Here is a 23,606-nt window from a genome sequence, read left to right on the forward strand (position 1 = left end):
GTCCTCAGGTGGGTGACTTTAGCATGGCCGAAATCCTGACACAACAATTAAGGAAAGATTTGCTTTGGTTCGTGGTTTTAGAAGGTCCAGTCTATGTTCATTAACCCCATGTTCTTAGAAAGGCAGAACAGTGGAAGCCGTAACTCCAGCAGACAACAGCTGTTCACAACACAGTAGACCAGGACACAAAGAGAGACCGGAAGTGACCAAGGATAATGTATCTCTAAATATCCTCCTCCAGTGACCTACTTTCTCCAACAAGGCCACACCTCTCAAACTTCTAGAACCTTCTCAAAAAGTGCCACCAGTTGGTGACTATGCATCCAAACTGAGAGCCAGTGAGGAACATTTCACAGTCAACCAGTAACAGCCCATGTGATTCCACTGGGCTACCCACCAAGACTAGTGGTGGGCACATGGCCCAGGCCTGGCCAATCTGCAGAAGCCAATATTCTGACCACAATGATTGGTTCAGAGATACATGTCTAACTGACTCAAGCCCGCTCGACAAAGCCAAGCTCATGGCTACCTAGAAAAGCACAGTAGCATCTCTCAGTACTTGCAGTTCCTAGCTATGGGATAGTGTGAACCTGCAATTATCAGAAGTCACCATCAGAACTGAGGGTGAGGCCAACACAAAGAAAAATTAAGCCAACTGATGTGACTTGTGGCTCGGGTGCCGCATATTGAGTTACTAAACACTGTTCTGCCCACACACTTCAATCACGTGACACTGAAAACTTGCATGTTTGTGTACACTGTCTGAGTTGGGTTTTCTGTTGCTTATAACCCAAAGAATTCTAACATGTGCAGGAGGAATGTAGTCCAATCTCTATGGTTTTTATTATTTTCATTTATAAGATGAAAAAAAGCTAGATGTGAACATTTAATATTCTTATAAATGCTGTGGATCTACTAAAACTTCCACAGCACTGTAATTTTGCTCATATGGACACAGAGAGTTATCTTAAAACCAGGGCTTCCCTGGCAATTGTGGTAGTTAAGTAAATTACTGAACTTCATATTCTAAGTGGTTATGCAAGCTAATTCCTGTTTTTAAGACTCAGTTTACCATTACAGGTTTTATGTCAGTTAAAATATAAAATCACACTTTGAACCTGGTTACTTCTAAAAAGCATTAGGAGGGAAGACTTTAAGACATATGGAAAAACCACTTCTCATCTAAGTTAAAATAGGTTTGTATGACCAACAGAAAGCAACGGCTTGTTCCTCTAAGAGGTCTTTGTTTCCAAAAATATTAAGTGATGCTATGGTTACAGTTAATATTCCACAGTCTTAATTCATCCTGCAGAGTCTCCAGCTGGCTAGGTTTTATCTGAGGACTTTGCCCAACATCTTATACACACAGTATTTTTCTTCTGTTGCAGCAATGAGTAGAGCAGACAGCTGTGACCACACACGTGAAACACTGCACATGGGGCTCCAGTCTACCCACCTGCTCGATTAACTTTCAGTAATTCATCAAGACCCCTACCCAGTCTCTCCTTGCCTAGCTAAAGGAGCTCCAGTGAACTGTGTGGATCAGGACAGGTAAAGAATAGGAAACCAGGAACATGGGTTTGGCATAGAGAATTGAGTGAGCATTTGGTTGACTCCCAATGTCCATGAAGATGGCTGTGGTAAGTGCCCATAGGAGTGTTTTCTGGATTTGAAATGTCTAGACTTAAATGCTTAGTGAAGGAGCCTTGGATGGGGAATTGGCAAGTTCTTATCCTGACTCTAGCATCCATCTCTTTGACTTTCATTTTCTTCCATAAAATCAGTGAACTGACCAAGCCAAATTTACATCCCTCTCAGTTACATTCAAGATGCTGCCAGTGGAGTCTGTTTTAGAGTTCTATTGCTATGAAGAGGCGCCATGACCACAGCAATTCTTATTAAGTAAAACATTTCATTGGTGTGACTTGCTTACAGTTTCAGAGGTTTAGTCCATTATCATCCTGGTAGGGAACATGGCAGGGTGCAGACAGACATGGTACTGGCTAATCTTGGCTTGCGAGCAACAGGAAGTTGACTGAGACAGTGAGCAGTATCCTGAGCATAGGAAACCTCAAAGCCCACTAAAGTGGTAAATTAACAATACGGAGCAAAGTAGAAATATAAGGGTATTTAATAGGGAAAAGCCTTACTTACAGAGCGACCTAGCCAGCCGGCACAGCAGCAGTCTGTACAGCAAGCCAAAAAGCGAAACCGAAAGTGCCCAGCTACCTGACTCTCTCCTCTACGTCACCCTGACCACGCCTAGGCGTGGTCAGACAGACCTGTAGCCAGCCCCTAAGCAGGTGTGGCTACAGGTTCTCCTACAGCCCACCCCACAGTGACACACTTCTCCCAGCAAAGCCATACCCACTCCAACAAAGCCACATCTCCCAAAACTGCCACTCCCTGTGAGATTCTGGGGCCAATTACACTCAAACTGCAACAGAGTTAGTACTCAAAAGTGGCCAGCAGAAGAGTGAGAGCCCTACAAGGCTTGACTTTGCATTGAAAATCCAGAGAACTCTGTCTCCTCTCCTTCCCAGACATTCCATAAAGCTGAACACTGGAGGGTCAGACTGTGAGTAAGACAGACAACTGCTGACTCTGACTTGAAGATGCAATTACCTTCCAAGAGTCTTCTCAGGAACTGAGAAGGCTCAGTCTGTAAAGAGTTTGCCACACAGGGATGAGGACCTGAGTTTGATTCCAAGTATCCACATAAAAAGCTGCCTGCAGTGGAAGCAGCGACAGGCAGATCCCTGAAACTTTCTGGTCAGATGGTCTAACCTTGGAAAGTCAGCGAGAATATTTCATTTAAGCAAGGGGGAAAAAAGAAAACGAAGTGCACAGCACCTAAGGAATAACACCCAAGGTTTTCCTCTACCTGCCATACACACAGGTGCACATAGGTGCATGAGCTCACACACACACTCACACACACACACACACACACACACACACACACACACACACACACACACACACACAAAGACTCTGGACCTGAGAGGACAAATTGAGCTTCCAAGCTCCAAAACCTAATTCCCCAGGAATTAACAAGAACCACTGTAGCAGCCAAAGAGCCTGGCAGTGGTTGCTAAGCAACAAGGGATCTCTAGTCCTTTAGACCTGTTTCCGCTCATCAGCATCTACAGGGGTCCCACCCTCCAGCCTACTCTGACTTCTCATTTCCAGGGAATCCATTAAACACAACATGGATACTCACCATCAACTCACATGAAGCAATCCCTCATACAAGGCAGCTGAGATGGTATTACAGCCCGAAGTGACCACTGGGGAGTCTCTGCTCCTCTTGTGGTATTGAATGTGCTCAATAGAGAGCCAAGAGCCAGCAGACTGGAACTGTACAGAGTTTTGGGAGACCCCCTGTTAGCTATCAAAGCCCTTTCAGGAGCCCTATGCACATATGAGGGTCTATCAGTCTTCACCTTTCATTTTGAGGCACGGTCTCTTGTTTTCTGTTGCTGGCCTGCATGCTTCTGGCTATTGTACCGTCTCTGCTTCCCATCTTGCCATTGGAACACTGGGATTACAGATGTGTGCTGTCTTGCCCAGCTTTTTGTAGGTTCTGTCAATTCAAACTCATGTTCACACACTTGCAAAATAAGGGCTTTACCTACTGAGCCATCTTCCCTGTCTGGAGGCCACTTCATGGTGCCTTAAGTGTCCCTGGAAAACACTGGTTTTCTCAGAGGATCTGACCACAGAAAATAGAACAAGACTCCATCCACTGGCAGGAAGGGGCTGTGCTCAGGGTCTGGGCAGAGTCATAAACAGGGCTCTCCTGTATGCAGGCTGTTCCAGGTGGGAGCCATGAAGGGCTAGGCCCCTAATGAGGAGACCATGAAGTTGGGATATCAGAGTGTCACTGAGAGCTGGACTGGGCTGGGCTCAAATGAGTTCTGGTATACTCTATACCCAGGCCAGTATAGTAATAAGAGTTTATCAGTCTGGCCTGTGAGTGGGGAGTGGGACTTGCAAATAACCACCTGTCCTATTTTGTTTGTTGCTTTGACAAAAAAAAAAAAAAAAAAAAAAAAAAAAAAAAAAAAAAAAAAAAAAAAAAAACAGAGGAGGAAAGAGTCGAGTCGAGTCTATTTGGCTCACAATTCCAAGTTAGTGTCCATCACTTCATTTCAGAAAAGTCAAGCCAGAACACAAGCAGTTAATCATATTGCATCCATGGTCAAGGGCAAGAGAGAATAAAAGCATCCTTGTTTGCTTGTACAAAGTACTTGGTTAGCTTTCTCCACTCATAAAAAAAAAGCCTAGCCTAGGGAATGATGCCACCCACAATGGGATGGGTCTTCCCGTGTCAATCGAAACAATCCCTCACAGACATTCCCACAGGATAACTTGATCTTGATAATTCCTCATTAAGACTCTCTTCTCAGGAGAGTCAAGGTTGTGCCAAATTGACAATCAAAACTAACACAGAGGAAGCTGGGGCTCACTCTAGAAGATAACACAGGTAGAAAAGCATCTAGCAAAGCATGGGAGATTGCTGGTTCTGTAAAGTGCCTGCCACACAAGCATGAGGACTTTGGGTCCCCAGTACCCATGTCACAAATCAGGTAGGGCAGTATATCTACATCTACAGTACTCGGGAAGCAGGGATAAGTGAATCCCTGGGGCTCACTAGCCTAAATAGTCAATGAGCACCAGGTTCAACAAGAGACCATGCCACAAATTAATTAATTAGTTAATTAGTAAGATGGGGAGTGATAGAGGAAGACACTCAACATTGGCTGTGGCCTCTGTGCAAGCATGGCACACACACACACATTCACACACACACATACAAATTTTTAACTTAGAAAGAAAAACTTAAAAAGTTTAATAGAGCATTATATGATCCAGCCAGTCCACTCCTGGCATAGACTTAAAAGAATTGAGAACAGGAAGTCAAATGCTGGTAGAAGAATGTCCATAGCAGTGCTCTTCACAGTAGTCAAAGAACAGGAGCACCTCACATCCATCAACAGAAGAACTAAGAGACCAAATATGGCATTTATGCACATATGCACAAATATGGATTTATTCAGCTAAGTCCATTGAAAAAAATGAAGTAGTGAGATGACCTGCAATACAGGAGAATCTCAAAGTTTTAAAGAAGTCAGACCCAAAGACTGCATAACTATACTGTTCCATTCATATGAAATACTAAGAGAATGCAAACCCAGGGGCAAATGCAGGTCTGTGATTGCCAGAGACTGGTGGGGGAGGGATTCTTTATTTCATGAACACAGGATTCCTGCTGGAGGTGATAATAAAGTTTTATGTCTTAGTTTCTTTTCCCATTGCTATGATAAAATGCAACATCAAGGAGGGAAAGGTTCCTGTGGTTCACAGTTCAAGGTACAGACCATCCGGGGGCAGCGGCTGGTCTCATAGCATCTTCAATCAGGAAGCAGAGGGCAATGAATGCACGCTTCACCTCAACTCCCTTTCTCCACTTATTTAGTTCCAGATCCCAGCCAGGAAATGATACCATGCATAATCAGTGGGTCTTCACTTCTCAATTATTGTAATCAAACTAATCCCACAAGCATGCCTAGAGGCTGGCCTCCTCAGTGGTTATAGGTTATATCAAGTAATACTAATCCTTACATTCTGGAGCTAGAGTGTAAACCAAATGTCCCTCAATTGTTCGTTTTTTAAAAAAAAAAAAAGATTTTTTTTAAGGTCAGGAATTGGTAGTAGTTTTTATATTATGTAACTTTTACTTCAATTTTTAAAAAATCAAAAATCAAGATGAGATAGCACAGATCTGCCTGGCTGGTGTGGAGAGAGCCTTGCTGTGGGGACCAGGAAGAATAGAAGTGTTCCAGAGATCTGCACAGCTACTGCCATCCACCCAGAGGAAAACTGCTGTGTCCAAAACTCCTTTCTATGCACCGTACCCAGAGCCCTAAGAATAGAATTTTAGAACTCTCCAGATCTTTCCAAAGATACCAAAGACAACAAGCAAGCTCACAACTGGATCCTTCAAAGGAAGCATCTGCTGATGAGCCCTGACAAAAACATGAAATTCCTCTTTCTGAGAGAGACCCATATTCCACTATTGAAAGGATCGTTAGGGATACCCAGGGAAAGAAGGTAAGGAATTCAACCCACACAAGGCTCCCTGTAGGTCACTCTTCTGGAAGGATGTTTCTCCATCATTGAATCCAGGGTTCTGTGTTTCCAAAAGTATGGGAGGAAGAACCTAGGGCTGCACACACACTAAACTTGCTGCTGGGAAGACATAGGTTCAGAAAAGGAGATCTCAGTTTCCTTAAATCTTGTTGGACTCTGGCTGGGTTGTGGCGCACACCTTAGTCCCAATACTCAGGAGGCAGAGACAGGTGGATCTCTATGAGATCGAGGCCAGCCTTTGGTCTACAAAGTGAGTTTTAGGACAGCGAGGACTGTTACACAGAGAAACTTTGACTCAAAATACAAAAACAAACAAAAAATTTGTATGGTCTCTGATTGAAATGATAGTAGTAACCCTTTAAGCATACAAAAAACATGTAGGGTCCATTGAAATGACAGGAAGCTAGCTGGACATGGTGACCCACATCTGCAATCCCAGCACATGGGAGATTGAGACAACAGGATCACCACAGGTTTGAAGGCAGCCTGGGCAGCACAGAGAGACCCTGTCTCAAAAATAAAAACGTTAAGTATGAGAAACATTGCATGATAACATCCATTTGTGATTTTTTTTAAGCTGCTGGCGTATAATATTGAACTTGGACACTGCAATTTTTCCCCTGCGAAACAAAAAAGATTAATCTCCCTTTGTGTCTGAATAGCTCAGAAATCCCCAGAATGCCCCTGCCCCATCCCTTCCTCCTTCTGTAAAAGGAAAAAAAAATAATATTAAATCTACTTTTCTCCAGCTGAGAGTTTATTTTGGGCCTCATAAAAATGCTAATATTAGTTCTCCTTTTTCTGTCTCTCTTATTATTTCTCTCATTATGAAGCTTTTCTACAGAGATAAAAGAATTCTCTTTTGCACAACTAGAAACCAAAAACAAACCTCCAAAATGGCCAATTTTAAAGTGTGAAAATAAACACAGAGAAACAGAAACCCGATGGACAGGACTAATGAGGCTGTTCTTGAAGAGAAAGAGCTAAAAATACCATGTGAACATTAAAGCATGGGGAGCATTGCATCCTACTGAACATTAGGCCAATCAATCCTTTCCCTGTCCAAGAGGGATGAAAAGAACCTTCTAGAACCAGAACATTACATTACATCCAAGATCAAGGACTTTGAAGAAAATCTCTATTCACCCATGATGCCACTAAAATTAAGTTGGTAACTTTAACGAAATACCAAGGCACCAAGGCCAAGTATTAAAGGGCAGGGGAGCTAAGTAGTTCTTTTTTAAGAAGAAATGAAGATTCCTGATAAAACAGTCATTTTATTCAATATTAATATAAAGCCATCACAAACTAAAATATTTAAATATAATTTATGCCAATCTTTTTTGGGGGAGGAGGGTTCTGAGACAGGGTTTCTCTCTGTAGCAGCCCATAACAGTGGAACTTGATCTGCAGACCACCTGACCTTGAACTCAGAGATCCACCTGACTGCCTCTTGGGTGCTGAGCGATGTCAACCTTTCTTAAAACAAACACATGCTAAGACTGTACCAACAGTGTGTTTTTAAAAGCCAAGAGGGTCAACTCCAGCAGTACAAATCTTGGCCAGAATGGAATTCTTCAACAGTGCTTACATTACCACAGATAAAGGGCTACTTTCCTTCATTAATAAAGGGTTATACAAATCAATGGGGTGAAGAACAAATTGATAATACCAGGGACCACAGGAATCAACCTCAAAGGCATTATACTAGCCAAGTATGGCTGCATGACCATAATCCCAGCTCTTGGGAGTCTGAAGCAGAAGGATTGCCACAAGTTCGCAGACACCCCTGGCTACATAGTGAGTTTAAGGCAAGCCTGAGCTATCCAGTGTGAGAAATTGTTTGTTTTCTATCAAAGGTGGCTAGCCCACCAAGAGTCAATGTTGTGCAAATCTCTACCATCTTATAAAATGTTTATACAAATCTTCCCCAACCCCAGAAAACTTCTGTTTACACGAAGGCCTCCCTGCATTCCCAGAACTGAATAACCCAAAGCGCCACTCCCTTCCTTCTTTCCCTATTGGCCAATCATAAGTAGACTGTCAGGTTGAACACCAGCCAATAAGGAACAGCCAAGCCCCCATCCCCTTCCATTAGGGACAAAAGACAGAGGCCATCAAGGCTACGAGTGCTGCACACTAGCCCAGTCTGTGTCATGGCACACCCTTCTCACAAAATTTTGCCAAGTAACTTTTGCTTGGTTTGGGTGTTCTTTTGTGCAATACCAGGAATATTCTTTTCCAACAACCATCAGAGCCTGTCTCCAAGTCTCAAACACACACACGTAAAATTATATTAAGTGGGGGGAAACATCGCATGAAGAGGGAAAAGCACTTACTGTGTGATTTTGTTTGTATAACATTCTAAAAAAGGGCCACTGGCTGTCTGGGCTGGGGATGTGACAGTGTTGACAACAAAAGGGCAGAAGGCTATCTGGGAAACAGGGTAATTGTGATGGTGATTTAAAACATTTCACTTTATGTAAATTATACCTAAAGAGAAGTATCTTAAGATCCACTGATTTCAAGGGAGAGATCTTGGGTTTCTCAATATTGCTCTTGTGTTATATCCACCTTTCCTAAGGTAATATAGAACACATTTAGCGTTTTTCTTGTTCTGTTACATTCAACTAAGCATAGAATTTTGTATCTTTACAGAAAGCTAAGCAGAATGAGGGAATGGAGAAGACCTAATAATCTGTACTTCAGCATCCACTGTGTGGTCCTTTTAGCCTCTCCTCTCCCATGGAAAAGAGGAACTGTGGAAGGTGAGTTGGCTCAGTGGGTAAAGGTACTTGGCCAAACTGAGTTTGATCCCTGGGATCAACATGATGGTAGAAGAGAATCAAACGCCAAAAGTGGTCCTCCTACCTTGGAAACACTCAGTGCTAAATGAGATATCTACATCAAATCCCTCCTCTCAGAGATCTAAGAAGAGGAGATGGAAAGACAGAGAGCCAGAAGGTGAACGACCCCCCACGGAAACAGTGTCTTCCAGACACAACAGGACATAAGAGTTCAGAGACTGTGGCAGCATCCACAGGGCCTACACAGACCCAAGCCAGATGGGGTCACAGCACTGAGAAGGGGAAGTGGACAGGAGCCCCCCCATCCCAAAGCTATCTCCAACTGACAACTGCTTACAAAGACAACAACTAGTCCCCCCCCACCCCCCACTGGATATGCAAATCACACTTAAGAGCAGGAGCCAGGCCCAGCAGTAGATGCCAACACAAAAGGAACTCAGTGGTCCTTTTGAAGATTTTTTTTTTTGTCTTATCTTGCTTTGTTTTTGTTTTTGTTTTTTGCTTTTTGTTTTTTTTAACCCTACTGGTCTTTTGCTAGTATGCTATGGTTCCAATTCTGTGGTTTTGTGGGATTTGTTTGTATGTATGCATGAGTCTTCAAGTGTGCATGCTTCTTGTGGTTTTCTTTGTTTTTTTAAACTCTGGTTTGTTTGTCTCTATTTGCCTGTTTGTTTTCTAAAGAGAAAAAGAAGCCATGGAGTTGGATGGGTGGGAAGGATCTGGGAGGAGGTGAAGAAAAGGAGACCCTGGTCAGAATATAACATATGAAAAAATATATTATTTTCAACTAAAAGAGTAAACTGTCCTCTGAATTCCATGCCTGTACATGCCATATGCGCGCACACACAAATAAGTATATAAATAAATAAAAATAAATAAATAGTATGTCACTTTAACTTTTTTTGAAAGAAGTCAAAAGAAAATAGGGACCACATTCCCTCCCTTGTAATTCCACCCAGCACAGAAAACTCGCCCCATGGAGAAGTTTCACTCTGTCTCTGAAACCCAAAAGTAATTACAAATCCTCCTTTAAATTAACTACAAGAAACAGATAAGTGCCGGCATCGAAATTCTAAAGCATGCTCTTGGCTGCAGGAGCTGTGAGCAAAAGATAGCAGAAGAGTGTCTTTTTCAAAGCACCCTTCTCCGCTTTTCTCAATTCCTCACCCTCCTTTGTAAACCATTCCTTTTCTTTTCTCTTGAAGAAGAGAAACTTTCACTTTTTTAACCAGTCTGAAGCATCCATCCATTCAGAACCTGCCCATCCCCACTACTACCCCCCTTTCCCTCTCCAAGCCTGGCTGAACTCTCTGAAAGTTACACGGAGCAAGCAGGTCAAGGCACTAGCCATATAGTGATCAAAATAGCACAAAGCCACAACATCTAAGCTTAGCCGGCACCAAGCTACAAGGCTCATAGTAAATTTCCTCAGCTATAAGATTGGGGGGGGGGAGCCGAGTTTCCACTTTTAAAAAGACAGCAGCTCATGCAGGTCCAGTCTCTGCCAAGGCCCCCTCATGGGGGGGGCTTTTATAATTCTTCCATCTTACTAATGAATGAAGAACTAGCTTTTAGAAAATCAAAAGAGTTAGTAGTAGCTTAGCAGGGACCAAAGCCTTTCAGACCAGCATTTCCCTCTCCTGCTGCACAAGCTTTTCTAGAAATGGCCATTACCAAAGTGTCCAAGCACCAGGGCAAAGATAAAACAAAGGCCACAATCCACCCTGGAGGACCCTGATCTCAGGAGCTGGGCAGGTGGTTCCATTAGCAAGCTTGAGGACCTGATCATGGGACCTCAGTGCACATGTAAACATCCAGGCATGGCACCTGTGACCCCAGTGTGTGGAGGCTGAAACAAGAGAATTCTAGGAGCTTAGTGGCCAGCAAGCCTAGACAACCAGTGAGCTCAGCTTCAGTGAGGGATCTTGTCTGAAAAAAATACAATGGAAAATAATTGAGGAGGACACCCTTCTGGCCTCCTGTCCCAAGAATTACTTCCCTTGAGAGTTGCAAACAATATCCACCCCTTCCTTATAAGGTCCCGAAGCAAACCAAAATATGCTCCCACCAAAGTTCAACCTGGAGAATGAGTGAGCTTATTGTCCTTACTTACAGAGGATGGGTGAGGGATTACTTGCAGGAACATTGCTGACCCCCAGCCACCCACACTGGAAAGTCTTTATCCAGCATGATGGTTTCCATAGCTACATAGATAGAACCCCTCCTAAGTGTCCTGCCCTAGCCTATAAACTCTAGCACCTGAGCCCTGGAGGTGAGGCTTTGAATGGCTAGGGCAAAATTTCATATAAATGGCTAGGAATGGCTGGGATCTCAGCTTTCCCACGTCTTCTTCCTCTGAGAAAATGTCAACAGTCTAAGGCCTGTCCCTAGTTATCTTCTTACAAGCAGGCCCAGCTGATCTGACAAAGATGGTGGCTGTTTTCCTCAGGGACTAAATTCTACAACACCCCCACATGTATACATAAGTGCACACACATGCACACACACACAGCCAGCAAGCTCCAGTGACCTTCCTGTCTCCCTCCCCTAGAAATCTGGGGTCACAGATGCATGCAGCTCTATGAAGCTTTGGACATGGGTGTTGGTATCTGAATTCAGGCCCTCACATTTGAGCAGCAAGCACTCTTACCTACTCTGCCATCTCTCCAGCCTTGACAGGTATTTTTAAAGGATTATTAGAATATATGGGCTACATATATATATATTATATTATATTAATATATAATGTGTGTGTGTGTGTGTGTGTGTGTGTGTGTGTGTGGTGTGTGTGTCTGTGTGTGTGTGTGTGTGTGTCTGTGTGTGTGTGTGTGTCTGTGTGTGTGTGTGTGTGTGTGTATCTATACATAAATACATCTGGAAGGGCCAGAGAGATGGCACAGCAGTTAAGAGTACTTGCTGCTCTTGCAAAGGACCTTCTGAATTTGGCTCCCAGCACCCACATCAAGTATCTCACAACCACCTGTATTTCTAGCTTCAGGCGATTTGACCCCCTCTTCTGGCCTACACAGGCATTCACATGAACTTGTGTATACATGTACATAAACACAGATAAACTTTAAAAATAATAAAATAGATCTTTTAAAAAATATTTCGAATAGCCGGGCAGTGGTACTCATGCCTTTAATCCCAGTACTCTGGAGGCAGAGACAGGCAGATCTCTGTGAGTTTGAGGCCAGCCTGATCTACAGAGTGAGTTCCAGGACAGTCAGGGCTGCACAGAAAAATCCTGTCTCAAAAAAAAAAAAAAAAAAAAAAAAAAAAACAAAAAAAAAAAAAAAAAAACGTGGTTCCTGCCCACATGCTCAGTGTATGTTCAATGGGCCCACAGCTGTGCCCCACAGAGGGCAGCTGTCCATGCAGCTGTACTGCAAAGCACCTCTGAGGACTGGGGGGAACCTGAATAATCCTCGAGATTTAACCCATACTACCTGCCAGTTTACTGTCAAAAGCATCAACTTCAGAGCTAGAGATAAAGCCTCTGGCTCATGGGTCACTGTGGCAACAGCTGATGAACTGTGATGCCACGTGTGCCGATCATCCATTAGTCCTAACCTCCAGTGACTTCAGCCCATAAATATCCCAGAGGCTCGGCCTTGGAGAAGAGGACTCTTATCTGCGCATGGGACCACTTAACTCATCCTTTAAGCAATGGGCATAGCACATGAGGCAGGAAACACAGGCTTGGTTTGGTAACACTCATGGATGTGGCTCCTGTGTGGGTGCTAAAGCTCCCTCTCTCTGTCGGGGTTGGAACTGTTTTAGTTGGGAAGCCGAGAGTCTCCGCTTCAGTACAAGGGCTCTAAGACAGATGCACATCACGATCAGTGACTGTCAGTGGTAACTTAGTGAGTTCAGTCAAAACAACCGGGGCAGGGCGGGGGGGGGGGGGGTGCTGGAGAAACGGGTCAGTTGGCTAAGCGCTTGTCTTGAGAGCACAAGGACTTGAGTTCTAGCCCCCAGAAGGTGGGAGAAGTGACACATGATTATAATCCCAATGCAAGGACAGGCAGACCCCCCGGGGCTCACGAGCCAGCAGACTAGCCAAGAGACCCTGCCTCAAACATAATGTAGATGACAGCCAAGATTGCCCTCTGACCTCCAAGTGCACGTGAACACACAGGGCAATCTGTTCGTGCTCCATTTGTCCTGTTTCTTTGCTATTCTTTGTATCTACTGGGTTAGGGAGGCAAATGTCTTTCATCAATGTCTTCTATGGGCACATCACTGGGCTTGACCTTTCTAAGCCATAACCACCTTCAAGGCTAGCATCCTGATCCCTGCTTCCCAGAGGAAGACACTCATATTCAGAGGAAGGAGTTACCAATTGGAGGGCACCCAGAGAGAGCCAGGTTCTGACCCAGGGATCTCGCAGTTGCATTCTTACCATCCGAAGTCTACTTAAGGACCTATACCACTTGAGGAACCTGTCTGGGAATTCCTGAACTCAGAAACTGACCACCTTTGAGTGCAAATGACAAGGAATAGATATGACCGCCTTCTCTCTGCCTCATGCTATATGCTCAGGAGTTTGGGGGTGGGGATGGGGGTGGGGGGTCCTCTCAGGCCTGACAATATAGTAGAACATGTGAAATTACCAGTGCCCAGTTCTACCCCAGACTAATGGGTAAGTCAGAATCTAGGGGACAGAGGACACTAACAACCCAGACATTCATATGAGTTAAAGCTCCTTGGTTTTTTAATAAGTAGCAAGGACTGAGCTCCAGTGAAGGGACTGCGTGCAGGGCAACTAGGAAGACATCTTAGCTAGGAAACTGTCATGCTGGTGGATGTTCCACTGGAGGCCTGGATTCTGCAGCAGATGCTCTGGGGTGAGTAACTCTGGCCATGTCTGCCTCCTGAGTTGGAGAGGATGTCTAAAATTACAGCCAGACATCCTGGTTTCTGACTCAAATGCCCTTCAACTGCAGGCTAGGTTTTTTGTTTTTTTGTTTTGTTTTGTTTTTTGGTTTTTGGTTTTTTTTAGACAGGGTTTCTCTGTGGCTTTGGAGGCTGTCCTTTGGAACTAGCTCTTGTAGACCAGGCTGGTCTCCAACTCACAGAGATCCACCTGCCTCTGCCTCCCGAGTGTTGGGATTAAAGGCGTGTGCCACCAACGCCCGGCCTGCAGGCTAGGTTTTCTTCCCACATGGATGTTCATGAAATGAGGACACAAACAAAGCCACCTTGGATGTTGGGTACCATGTCATGAGATGTTTAAGCAAGACACTAAAGACCGGAATGTGTTTTGTCAAGTGGCCAGGATGTGGAAGGTGATGTTTCCTATGAATGGCCAAGAATATTATTCACAGATATAAGAAAAGCATAGAAAATCAACGGTTTTCTTCTTTTCTTAAAACTGTTACAAGAATGTTGACACTTTAAAAAAAAACTTTCATTTTCAAGGAAATGTCAGCTCATTGAGAATTTTACTGAGCCAACATTTATTTCAGAAGAAAAGAACAAAATTTTAATAGTTAATTTGCCATTTTAAAAATGTATGACATGGTGGCTCTAGTACAGAGAGAACCTTGAACCTGTTAACTGAAGGGAACCAACCACAGACACTGTTTTAACTGATAAGACTATACCTCATACAGGAAAAAATAAGGTCCTTTTCTTACACTTTCTATTTGTGTACCAATTTATGTTTCAAAAATTTTCCACATTCATTCTTATGCCAAGCACAGTGGTCAACCTATAATCCAACACTAAGGAGGCTGAGGCAGGAGGAACCCAAGTTCCTATACAGTCTGAGCTGTGTAATGAGACTGTCTCAGAAGGGTAGTAGGGACACCAAGATGGCTCAGTGGGGAAAGGCGCTTGACACCAAGCCTAACAACTTGAGTGTGATCTCTGAGACCCACATGGTGGAAGGGGAGAGCTGACTCCTGAAAGTTGTCCTCTGACTTCCCACCACCAAATAAATAAATAAAGATGTAAAAACAATTGTTATCTCTATTTTCACACACTTCTTTATGCTTAGAGTACAAACTTTCTGAGACTCTCATTTGTGATTTTATTACTTCTGGGAAGAAAATATGGGAGGCACTAGTAGTCCATTTCAGAGATCTGAACACTGGGGTTTAGGGATGAGAAGTGACTTCTTAAGCTGTAAAAAACAATTCATAGAGAAGCCACAAAGAGGGTGGTGGTGGTGGTGGCGCAAGCCTTCAATCCCAGCACTTGGGAGGCAGAGACAGGCAGATCTCTGTGAGTTTGAGGCCAGCCTGGTCTACAGACCAAATTCCAGGACATTCAGGGAAACTTGTCACTAAAAACAAAAACAAAATAAAAACAAACAAGAAAAGTCAGAAAGAGAGAAGAATTTGGACACTGTAATTGATTGCTATAAGTTTTCTAATACCACAGTTGTGTGTGTGTCTGTGTGTCTGTGTGTGTGTGTGTGTGTGTGTGTGTGTGTAAAAGGCCCAGTAAAAAAGACTGATGTAATACAAAGAATTACAACTCTTGGTTATTAGCAAATCTCAGTCAGAGACTGAGGTGTCAGCGGTTCACTGATGGCCTAAAATTTGCAAGACTCTTTCCATCCCCAATAAAACAAACAAACAAATCTTTGGTTAGAAATTGGTTTGCTCGACGGGCGTTGGTGGCGCATGCCTTTAATCCCAGCACTCAGGAGGCAGAGGCAGGTGGATCTCTGTGAGTTCGAGGCCAGCCTGGTCTCCAGAGCAAGTGCCAGGATAGGTTCCAAAGCTACACAGAGAAACCCTGTCTTGGAAAAAATCCAAAAGAAATGAAGAAAGAAAGAAAGAAAGAAAGAAAGAAAGAAAGAAAGAAAGAAAGAAAGAAAGATGGGTTTTGCTCAGGATGGCCTAAGGGGGGATGAATTTATCTCCTTGGGAAGAAGGAAAAGAAATAGAATAGATTTCATGGGTCGACCGCAGGCAGGCAGGTGGGGATGGGACAGGATGGATTAGGTGGGTGGGTGTGGAGGGAGAGAATACTAGGAGAAATGATTGGAATTGGAGGGCACTTCTGAGGTGAGGTAGAAACCTAGTGCAATGCTAACTCCCAGGAATCCACAAGGGTCACCCTAGTGAAGACTCCTAGTAATGGAGAATATGGAACCTGAACCAGCCATCTTCTATAACCAGGCAAGGCTTCCAGGGGAGGGGTTGGGACACCAACCCAGCCACAAAACCTTCAACCTACAATTAGTTCTGCCTGCAAGATGTGCTGGTGTAAAAGTGGTACAGAATTTGTAGGAATGGACAACCAATGACTGGCCCAACTTGAGATCCACAACATGAAACAAAGCCCATGCCAGACATTGCCTGGAGGGCCAGGAACCAGAGTCTGGATAGCCTAGAGATCTAGGATAGAACCAAACATTGGGGGTGGGCAGTCAATAAAATGATTCCTAATGATACTCTGCTATACTTGTAGACTGGAACCTAGCATAACCATCATCTGAGAAGATTCACCCAACAACTGAGGGGAGCAGATGCAGGGCCCCATGGCCAAATATTAGGTGGAGCTTGGGAAATCCTACAGAAAAAAGCAAGGAAGGATTGTAGGAGCCAGAGGGCTTGAGGACACCAGGAGAGCACAGCCCACAGAATCAACTAACCAGGGCTCATAGGGCCTCATAGAGATTAAATCAACAATCAGGGAGCATGTATGGGTCTGACCTAGGTTCCCTGCATATGTTACGGTTGTGTAACTTGGTGTTCCTGTAGGACTCCTAACAGTGGGAGTGAGGGCTGTTTCTGACTTTTTTTACCTGCTTTTGGGACCCTTTTCCTCCTTCTGGGTTGCCTCATCCAGCCTTAGTACCAGGGGAGGTGCCAAGTTTTATCATAACTTGACATGCCATGTTTGGTTGATATCTCTGGGAGGCCTGCCCTTTTCTGAAGGGAAAGGAGGAGGGGTAGATCTGGGGGAGAGGGGTTTGGGGAGGGGAGACTGGGAGGAGGGGAAGGGGAAACTGCAGTTGGGATGCAATATATGAGAGAGGAATACATTTAAAATAAATACCGATACCGTTTAAAAAAGAAAGAAATGGATTTGTTCATCTGAAACAAATGCTTGATCAGAAGAGGAGATTCTCGAATGAGCTTAATGAATACCGTTAGCTTAAATAAAAAGTAGCTATTAAGTACCCTCCTTTTTCTACAAGTGCAGGAATTGATACATTTTTACTTTCATTTTAGAGGGTAAGTCCCTTAAGGAATGTGTGATGAAAAACAAACAGGTGTCTAACTGCTTGCATATATTCATTAAAATAAGCTTTACAAACAAATACAGTCCCCATTAAATAATCCCTGGCTTCCATGGTTAGTCCCATAGACAGCAGGTGACAATTCTACCATGGAACCACTTGTGTGCTAGGCTGAAAGAAGAGAAAGGCTGACCAGATGCTGACAACTGCCACCTTTCTGAACCCCAGCCTCTTGGGGGGATTTATTTTTGATGGGTTGGTTGGTTTTGAAACAAAATCACTCTGTAGCCCAGGGTGGCCTGGAACTTGTGATTCTTCTGCCTCCACTGTCAGAATCCTGGGATTACAAGTGTGCACCACCATGCCCAGCACTTTTATTTAGTGTCCATTTGGTTGCCATTGTAGTAAAGTATCCCAATAGGACCTGTAATCATGATGACTTGGGGTGAGGAGGGACTAGCCTGGGAAAATGGAGTTAAGAATCCAGCTGCAGCAGCAGCATGAGGGGACCAGTGAGTAAACCTCCCCATCAGCAACAAAAGAGGAAGTGTCCAGGTCCTTTGTCCCCTTGCCTGGATGTAGAAGGGAGGAGGAAAACATCAACAGGCAAGCCTCAAAATCTTCCACCAGCCAACCCCATGGTCACCAGGCTTTTCATGACAAACACAAGGAGGCAGTTTGAAGATGAGAAAACTGTGCCCCAGACACCTTTGTCACCTCTCACCACAGGTTTAACAGAAGCTCCAGCACGGTATGACCCATCTCCAGATCCTGTAAGCATGCATCACACCACTGATGCCTCAAGAAGAAACAGGTTCCAGAAACACTAACATGACAGCTCATTAGGGATTAATACAGTTTTGTTGTTGTTTTGTTTTGTTTACATTTCTCAAAACAAAGGAGACTTTGGGGATAGGTTATAAGGTTGCCATGAGCATGAATTATCTTTGGAGGGGGAGGGGGAGACTATTTAAAAGACTCTTCATGGGCAGGTAAATTTCCACTCTCCATCTATGCAGTGAGCATCAGGTTCCCACTAAGTACTAACAGCCATCCCCTTATCTGTCACTAACCTTTCATATGTTTCTGGTTTGATTTGGTTTGGGTTGGTTTGGGTTTTGATTTTTGAAACAGTCTATTATAGTCCAGGCTGGCCTTGAATTTGCTATGTGGCCAAAGATGACCTTGAACTCCTGAACCTTCTGTCTCCGGCTCCCTTGTTTTTCCATTCAACCCCCACACCCAGCCTGTATTTGTACGTAGGTTTCTGTTGTTGTGTTTTCTTTTTCTGCCTTCTCTGTTAAGGTTGCCTTCTGTGTATTGTTTTCTGATACCAAAGAAAATGAGAGTAGTGAGTCTCTCTGAGAGCTCATGAAAGATTAAATTAAAATCACCAGGAATCAATTTTTTATGGGCTATAAAGCTCTGAATCACCTAGTATGTTTTTTCTGGGTAACTGAGTCTGATCAAATCCCCACTTCACTCAGCTTTCCTGTTGGAATTGCAGATCCTTCACTCTCCCTACTCTAACCTCAGGGCACACAGTGCTGCTTCTCCTTGGATGGGCAGACTCACACAGCTAAACCTGCCTTGAGTGGGAGCTGTAGAGGAAACCCAACTCTGTTTGAACCATTTGGTTCTGTAATATTGATGACCCTTCTGGATAAATGACCTTAGATATTGAACCAAATATTTGCGCTTCTCTGTTATGGTCTTTGGGGAGCAATAGAGAGTTCTTTCCCTTGCTTGAATATTTTCTATATCTATTTTTAGAGTGACACAAAAATATCTCAGAGTTGTATTAAGTGTCCAATGCCTAGTTAGCTTTCTCTTTTTACCTAAACTGATATAGACTGATATGGCTCTCCTCCTATCTGCTTCTACTACAACCTGAGCCCAAATCACCAATTTGTCTCAACGAAGGAACTCAGTCATGCAAACATAAGAAGCAGATTGGTAGAAGCAGTCAGACATCTCCAGGAAAAAGCTATCATCTGCCAGGAGAGAAAACGAATATAAATCCACCCTCTGACTTCAACCTGCAGGTCGGTCTCACAAAGGCCAGACTTTGTGTCCTATGGTTTGGCTGACTCTGCCAGGCTTTTCCCCACATGAATGGTCATGTTGAAAGTCTACTGGATTTCTATATCACACAAAACTCCATCGTCATCCCCTCTTTTCCCTTAAGGGAGTTAACACTTACTGAAAACAGTTAAAAGAGAAGAATACAACACGGAAAAAAAGAGTCAGTCTCCAGTTTTTGCCACTATATGGGGGGGGGGGTTATAATAGAAAAGAAAAAAAAGAAGTCTGTGTGCCAAGGTCAAGCCTCTTTATCCCGCTTTGCTCTATTTTAAAAATGAAAGCCTATCCTATGAAAGGGTGGCCTCCTCCTCATTTGACAGTGGAGCTGCTCAGAGTATTCTTAAAGTCTTCAATCATTTTAACAGTTTATCGGAAACAAGCTCCTCCACCCTAAATATAAAAAAGAAAGGCGACCCCAGATACATTCTACCTTCACGTAGTTTAATCTAGCTGTTTCAGATCGATGCATTTTGGTTTTTTTGTTTTTCTTTCTTTCTTTCATCTTTACCCTAGAGGATTAGCTGTGCGCACACAAGGAGCTACCAATTCTCACACTGAAAATCGTTTGTAGGTTCTTTGAGCTTTAACACACTTACAAAAGCTGCGCTTATTTTCTGTCAGATCCCTCTTGAACATTTCCAGTTCAAGGACAGTTGCTGGCCACCTCCCATCCCTCACAGGGCTACAGCTTCCTGAGACTTCCCAGTGCCCCTGCTTGTGTCCTGGCTTCGAAAGCGTCCAGCCAGAAGGGCGACTCGGCAAGCCCCAGCTTGATGCCCTCAAATGTCTCCACCTGTTCCAACATCGTCACCACCCAAGCTCAGAAAGGGCTGGATGCTGGCCAAAGAAGGCAGCTGTCCTCCCAGCCTCTGGCTGTCTTGTCAGAGCCCTAGAGGTGGAAGAAAGGAAGGAAAATGTCCCCACCACCTGGCACAGAGCCCACTATCCTGTCCCCTACTTATTGCATCCTTTACACACGCCGGATCCAGTAGGACAAGGAACAGAGAGCCCAGCTGAGTACTGAGTACCCCACGGGGGACTCACAGCACCGACTCCTCTGTTCTGCCTAGCCGGTGCTTAGCCTGGGCCTCCCCGGAGGGGCGCGCCACTTGGTGGCCGTTGGTAGATCCACGGGTACCAGGGATGGGGTAGCTGCCAGGCCCTAGGACACAGGACACGCCCCAAGAGCCCTGGCTGGCATTGCCAGGTAACTGAGGTAGACAGCCTAGCCGCACTTGAAGGGGAGCCCCCGGTCTGCACTACGAATTCCCTTCCTAAAGTAACAGAAGCTAGTATCTGGAGTACAGAAGCCCCAACGGCCAAAGAGAGGCTGAGACTCCAGGCGACAGTAGGGTCCACTCACCTGGCAGTCAGTCCCAGAGACCCCAGCGGGACAGGTGCAGCTGTAGCCGGGCTCAGCATCGGCCGTGGGATGCTCCTGGCCGTCCACCGAACGTGGAGTGCACACACCCCCGTTCCGGCAGGGTTGAGAGGCGCAGGGTCCCGGAGCAGACAGGGGCGCGGCAGGCACCGGGCTGGCCAAGCAGCCGCCCTGGGGCCCAGCACCGAGGAGCAGCGGCAGCAGGGCCAGCGCGGGCAGCAGCTGGGCACCGGGCGCCTGGGCGCGGCGGGGATGCATGGCGGGCGGAGAGGACTCGGGAGCCGGAGAGGAGCTAGGCGCGGTGGCAGCGGCGGAGCTAGCGGCGGAGATGGCGGTAGCAGCGGCGCCAGCGGCTGGTGCTGCTCAGCGGGACCGGACGCCTCCTGCAGCTGCAGGAGCCCGTGGTTCCCCGGGCAACCGCGGGCGGGGCCGGGGGCGGGGCCCGCGGAGGCTGGGCGCCGGGCGGGAGGACCCGGGATGGGAACGCTTCTGCTCCGAGTCTCAGCAAGTTGCAGGAAGGCTGTCCTCGGTTTCCAGCCTCAAGGGGTCAGAGTCGTGGGTGTGTCCAAAGGAAGACGGGAAGGCACAGAGGTGGGGGCGCGGGCCTGGAGCTGGCAGCGAGGAGATGCTGGGGTGGAAAGTGGGTGGAGTGCCCCCCCCGCCCCGCGCGCGCAGCCTGGAGAGACCGCTTCAGATGACTCGCAGCTGCTACTCGCGACCTCTTGGCGCAGAATCTGTGAGGCCGCAGCGGGACCGGCCTGACCTCATTCTCGCGGGTGCTCCACCCGCTCCCTAACACTGGTCCCTGTCCCCAGCAGGTACAGCTGTCGCGTGCCACGGGCGAACTCAACCCACTTCGCGTGGACCTGACCTTGCACCTCCAGGACCCGCTGCGGGGCCCTTGTCCTTGGTGCTGAACCTGTCTCTTCGACAGGCTTGCGGAGCACGCAGGGTTGTAGTTCACAAAAGCTCAAAGAAACCTGGGGTGGCTGGAAGCAGGAAAATCAAAGTGCCCAGCCCTATTGTGGAATACAGGAAGAAACTGAGACCCAGACAGGCTAGGTGGAACCCAGTTGGTCACTTGATTTCCCTCCCAGAACACTGTGAGAACCTCCGTGCAGGTTCGCAAAGGCCCTTCCAGCAAAGGCATTCTGTTACTGAACTTGGCGGGGGAAGGAGGTTTCACCGTGACCTACTTCAAAGGCTGTTGTATCCTCTCCGTTAGGCTACTCCTGGTGTGGCAGCCGCAAAACTCATCCGGCTTTGTCTCCACTCACAGCCCGCCTTTCACATCCCTACTATGAATCGACTCCTAAACTAGTTACCTCTGTCTATGAAAAACTTAAGGGGGGTCGGGGCGGTGGCTAAACTGGGCGAGATGGCTCACATCTGTAATCCCAGTAGTAGGAAGGCTGAGGCAGGAGGATTAGGAGTTTCAAGGTCAGTCTTGACTACCTAGGGAATTCAAGGCCAGTCTGAGCTACATGAAACCCTGAAGAGGAGAAGAAGGAAGCAGGGGAGGGGGGAACGGGAAGAAGCAGGGGGAGAGAGGGCGAGAAGAAAGGAGAGGCTAAAGGAGGGCAGGAGACTAGGGAAGGGAAGAAAGCGAAGAAAAGGGGGAAAGTGACTTTTGGATTAACAGACTGGGAAATTTTTCTAGAGAACACAAATGGTAGTTTTGTAAGAGGCTGATCTAATAAGAAAGTAGAGACTTCGTGAGACTCTTATAGGTGCCACGGATCTAGAGGATCCAGGGGTTGTTGAAAGCTCTCTAGTGGAAGCAGAAGGCCAATTGTTTGGCCCCTGCCAAGCCAGTTTAGATCTCAAATCAAATCTCAAGCCCCCGTGTTTAGAAAATGCCTAAAATTTATGTGTTGCAGGGTGACCCCCCCAGACCCCAGCCAGATCTGTGCCCAGCAGGGGTAACTCAGACTTGAGTGGACCCTACTCATTCACGGCATTCCCTCCCACCTGCTGGCATTTTATTTGAGACCTCGTCTTTTTAAGTCCTAATTTTGTGCCACTCCAGCACCCTCTGCTGGCTCTAACGTCATCATTCAGGTGGTTCTTGTGTTCTCTGGACCACACCAGGAACTACACTTAGTTCCTCTAACATCTCCTTCCTAGAGTAACAGCTAGCGTTGTTCGAATCCTTCCATCAAGACACAAAAAAGCCAAAGGACATGTTTTTCAATCAAAAAGGTTGTGAATAATTAAAAGCACATTTCCATTTATTAAGTTTTTGCCCAAGCAAACCTATTTTTAATTTCTTAACATTTTGAAATAAAGAACAGCCTATTTTCTGGCACTGATGTCTGAATTTTTTGGGAATGGCCCTTGGTGTTTTGGTTTTTTTTTTTTTAAGTATTATGTCTTTAATTTTTAAAGGACATATTATGGGGGTGAAACACAATACCACACCAGTTTCTCTTTACTACAAGCTAAATCTTGCAGCTATGAGAGGAATCTCCCAACTTGCACTCATTAACCAATTTTGCCTGGAAAATATAATACAACATTTATTCATGGATTAAAAAGAACTGACCGACCAATGAAAAGATTCCATCCAAGTCCAACTTCATGAAGCAATGGATTTATTGTAATTATTACAGGGGTATCAGTGACACAGCTATGGTACTGGGAAGTCACCTGAATGACAGATACACCACAGAGGATTCCCACTTGCTTTGATCATACAGTGGCAAGTGGACTCTCTGGGAGGGGAGGGGCCTTGTGAGGGGTCCATGCATCCTCCTCCCTCCATGAGAGAATATTAAGAAGCCACATCTTGTGTGGAACCTCACAGCTGCTCTACTTCAAGATGGTGAAGGTCATGTCTCCTCTAATCAAGAGGAGACAGCTATGTCACATATACAGAGTCATGTGGTTAATTCTGGGGAACAGAATGTGGGTTTGTAGCTCCTGGCCCCAAAGCACCCACACAGTAAACACCACGCAAGTATTGCATTACTGT

At 45.5% G+C, this 23,606-nt stretch overlaps 1 protein-coding gene across 1 annotated transcript in view; it reads right to left on the minus strand.

The window, feature by feature from the left end:
• Positions 1-20,890, minus strand: part of Dner (delta/notch like EGF repeat containing) — a 287,027-nt gene extending 266,137 nt beyond the window's left edge. The window contains exon 1 of the mRNA XM_035441073.1: positions 20,615-20,890. Within this exon, the coding sequence (XP_035296964.1) occupies positions 20,615-20,890 (276 nt within the window). The remainder of the gene's footprint in view (positions 1-20,614) is intronic.
• Positions 20,891-23,606: the final 2,716 nt, after the last annotated feature.

This window comes from Cricetulus griseus, chromosome 2, assembly GCF_003668045.3.
Source record: "Cricetulus griseus strain 17A/GY chromosome 2, alternate assembly CriGri-PICRH-1.0, whole genome shotgun sequence".
NCBI classification, from domain to species: domain Eukaryota; kingdom Metazoa; phylum Chordata; class Mammalia; order Rodentia; family Cricetidae; genus Cricetulus; species Cricetulus griseus.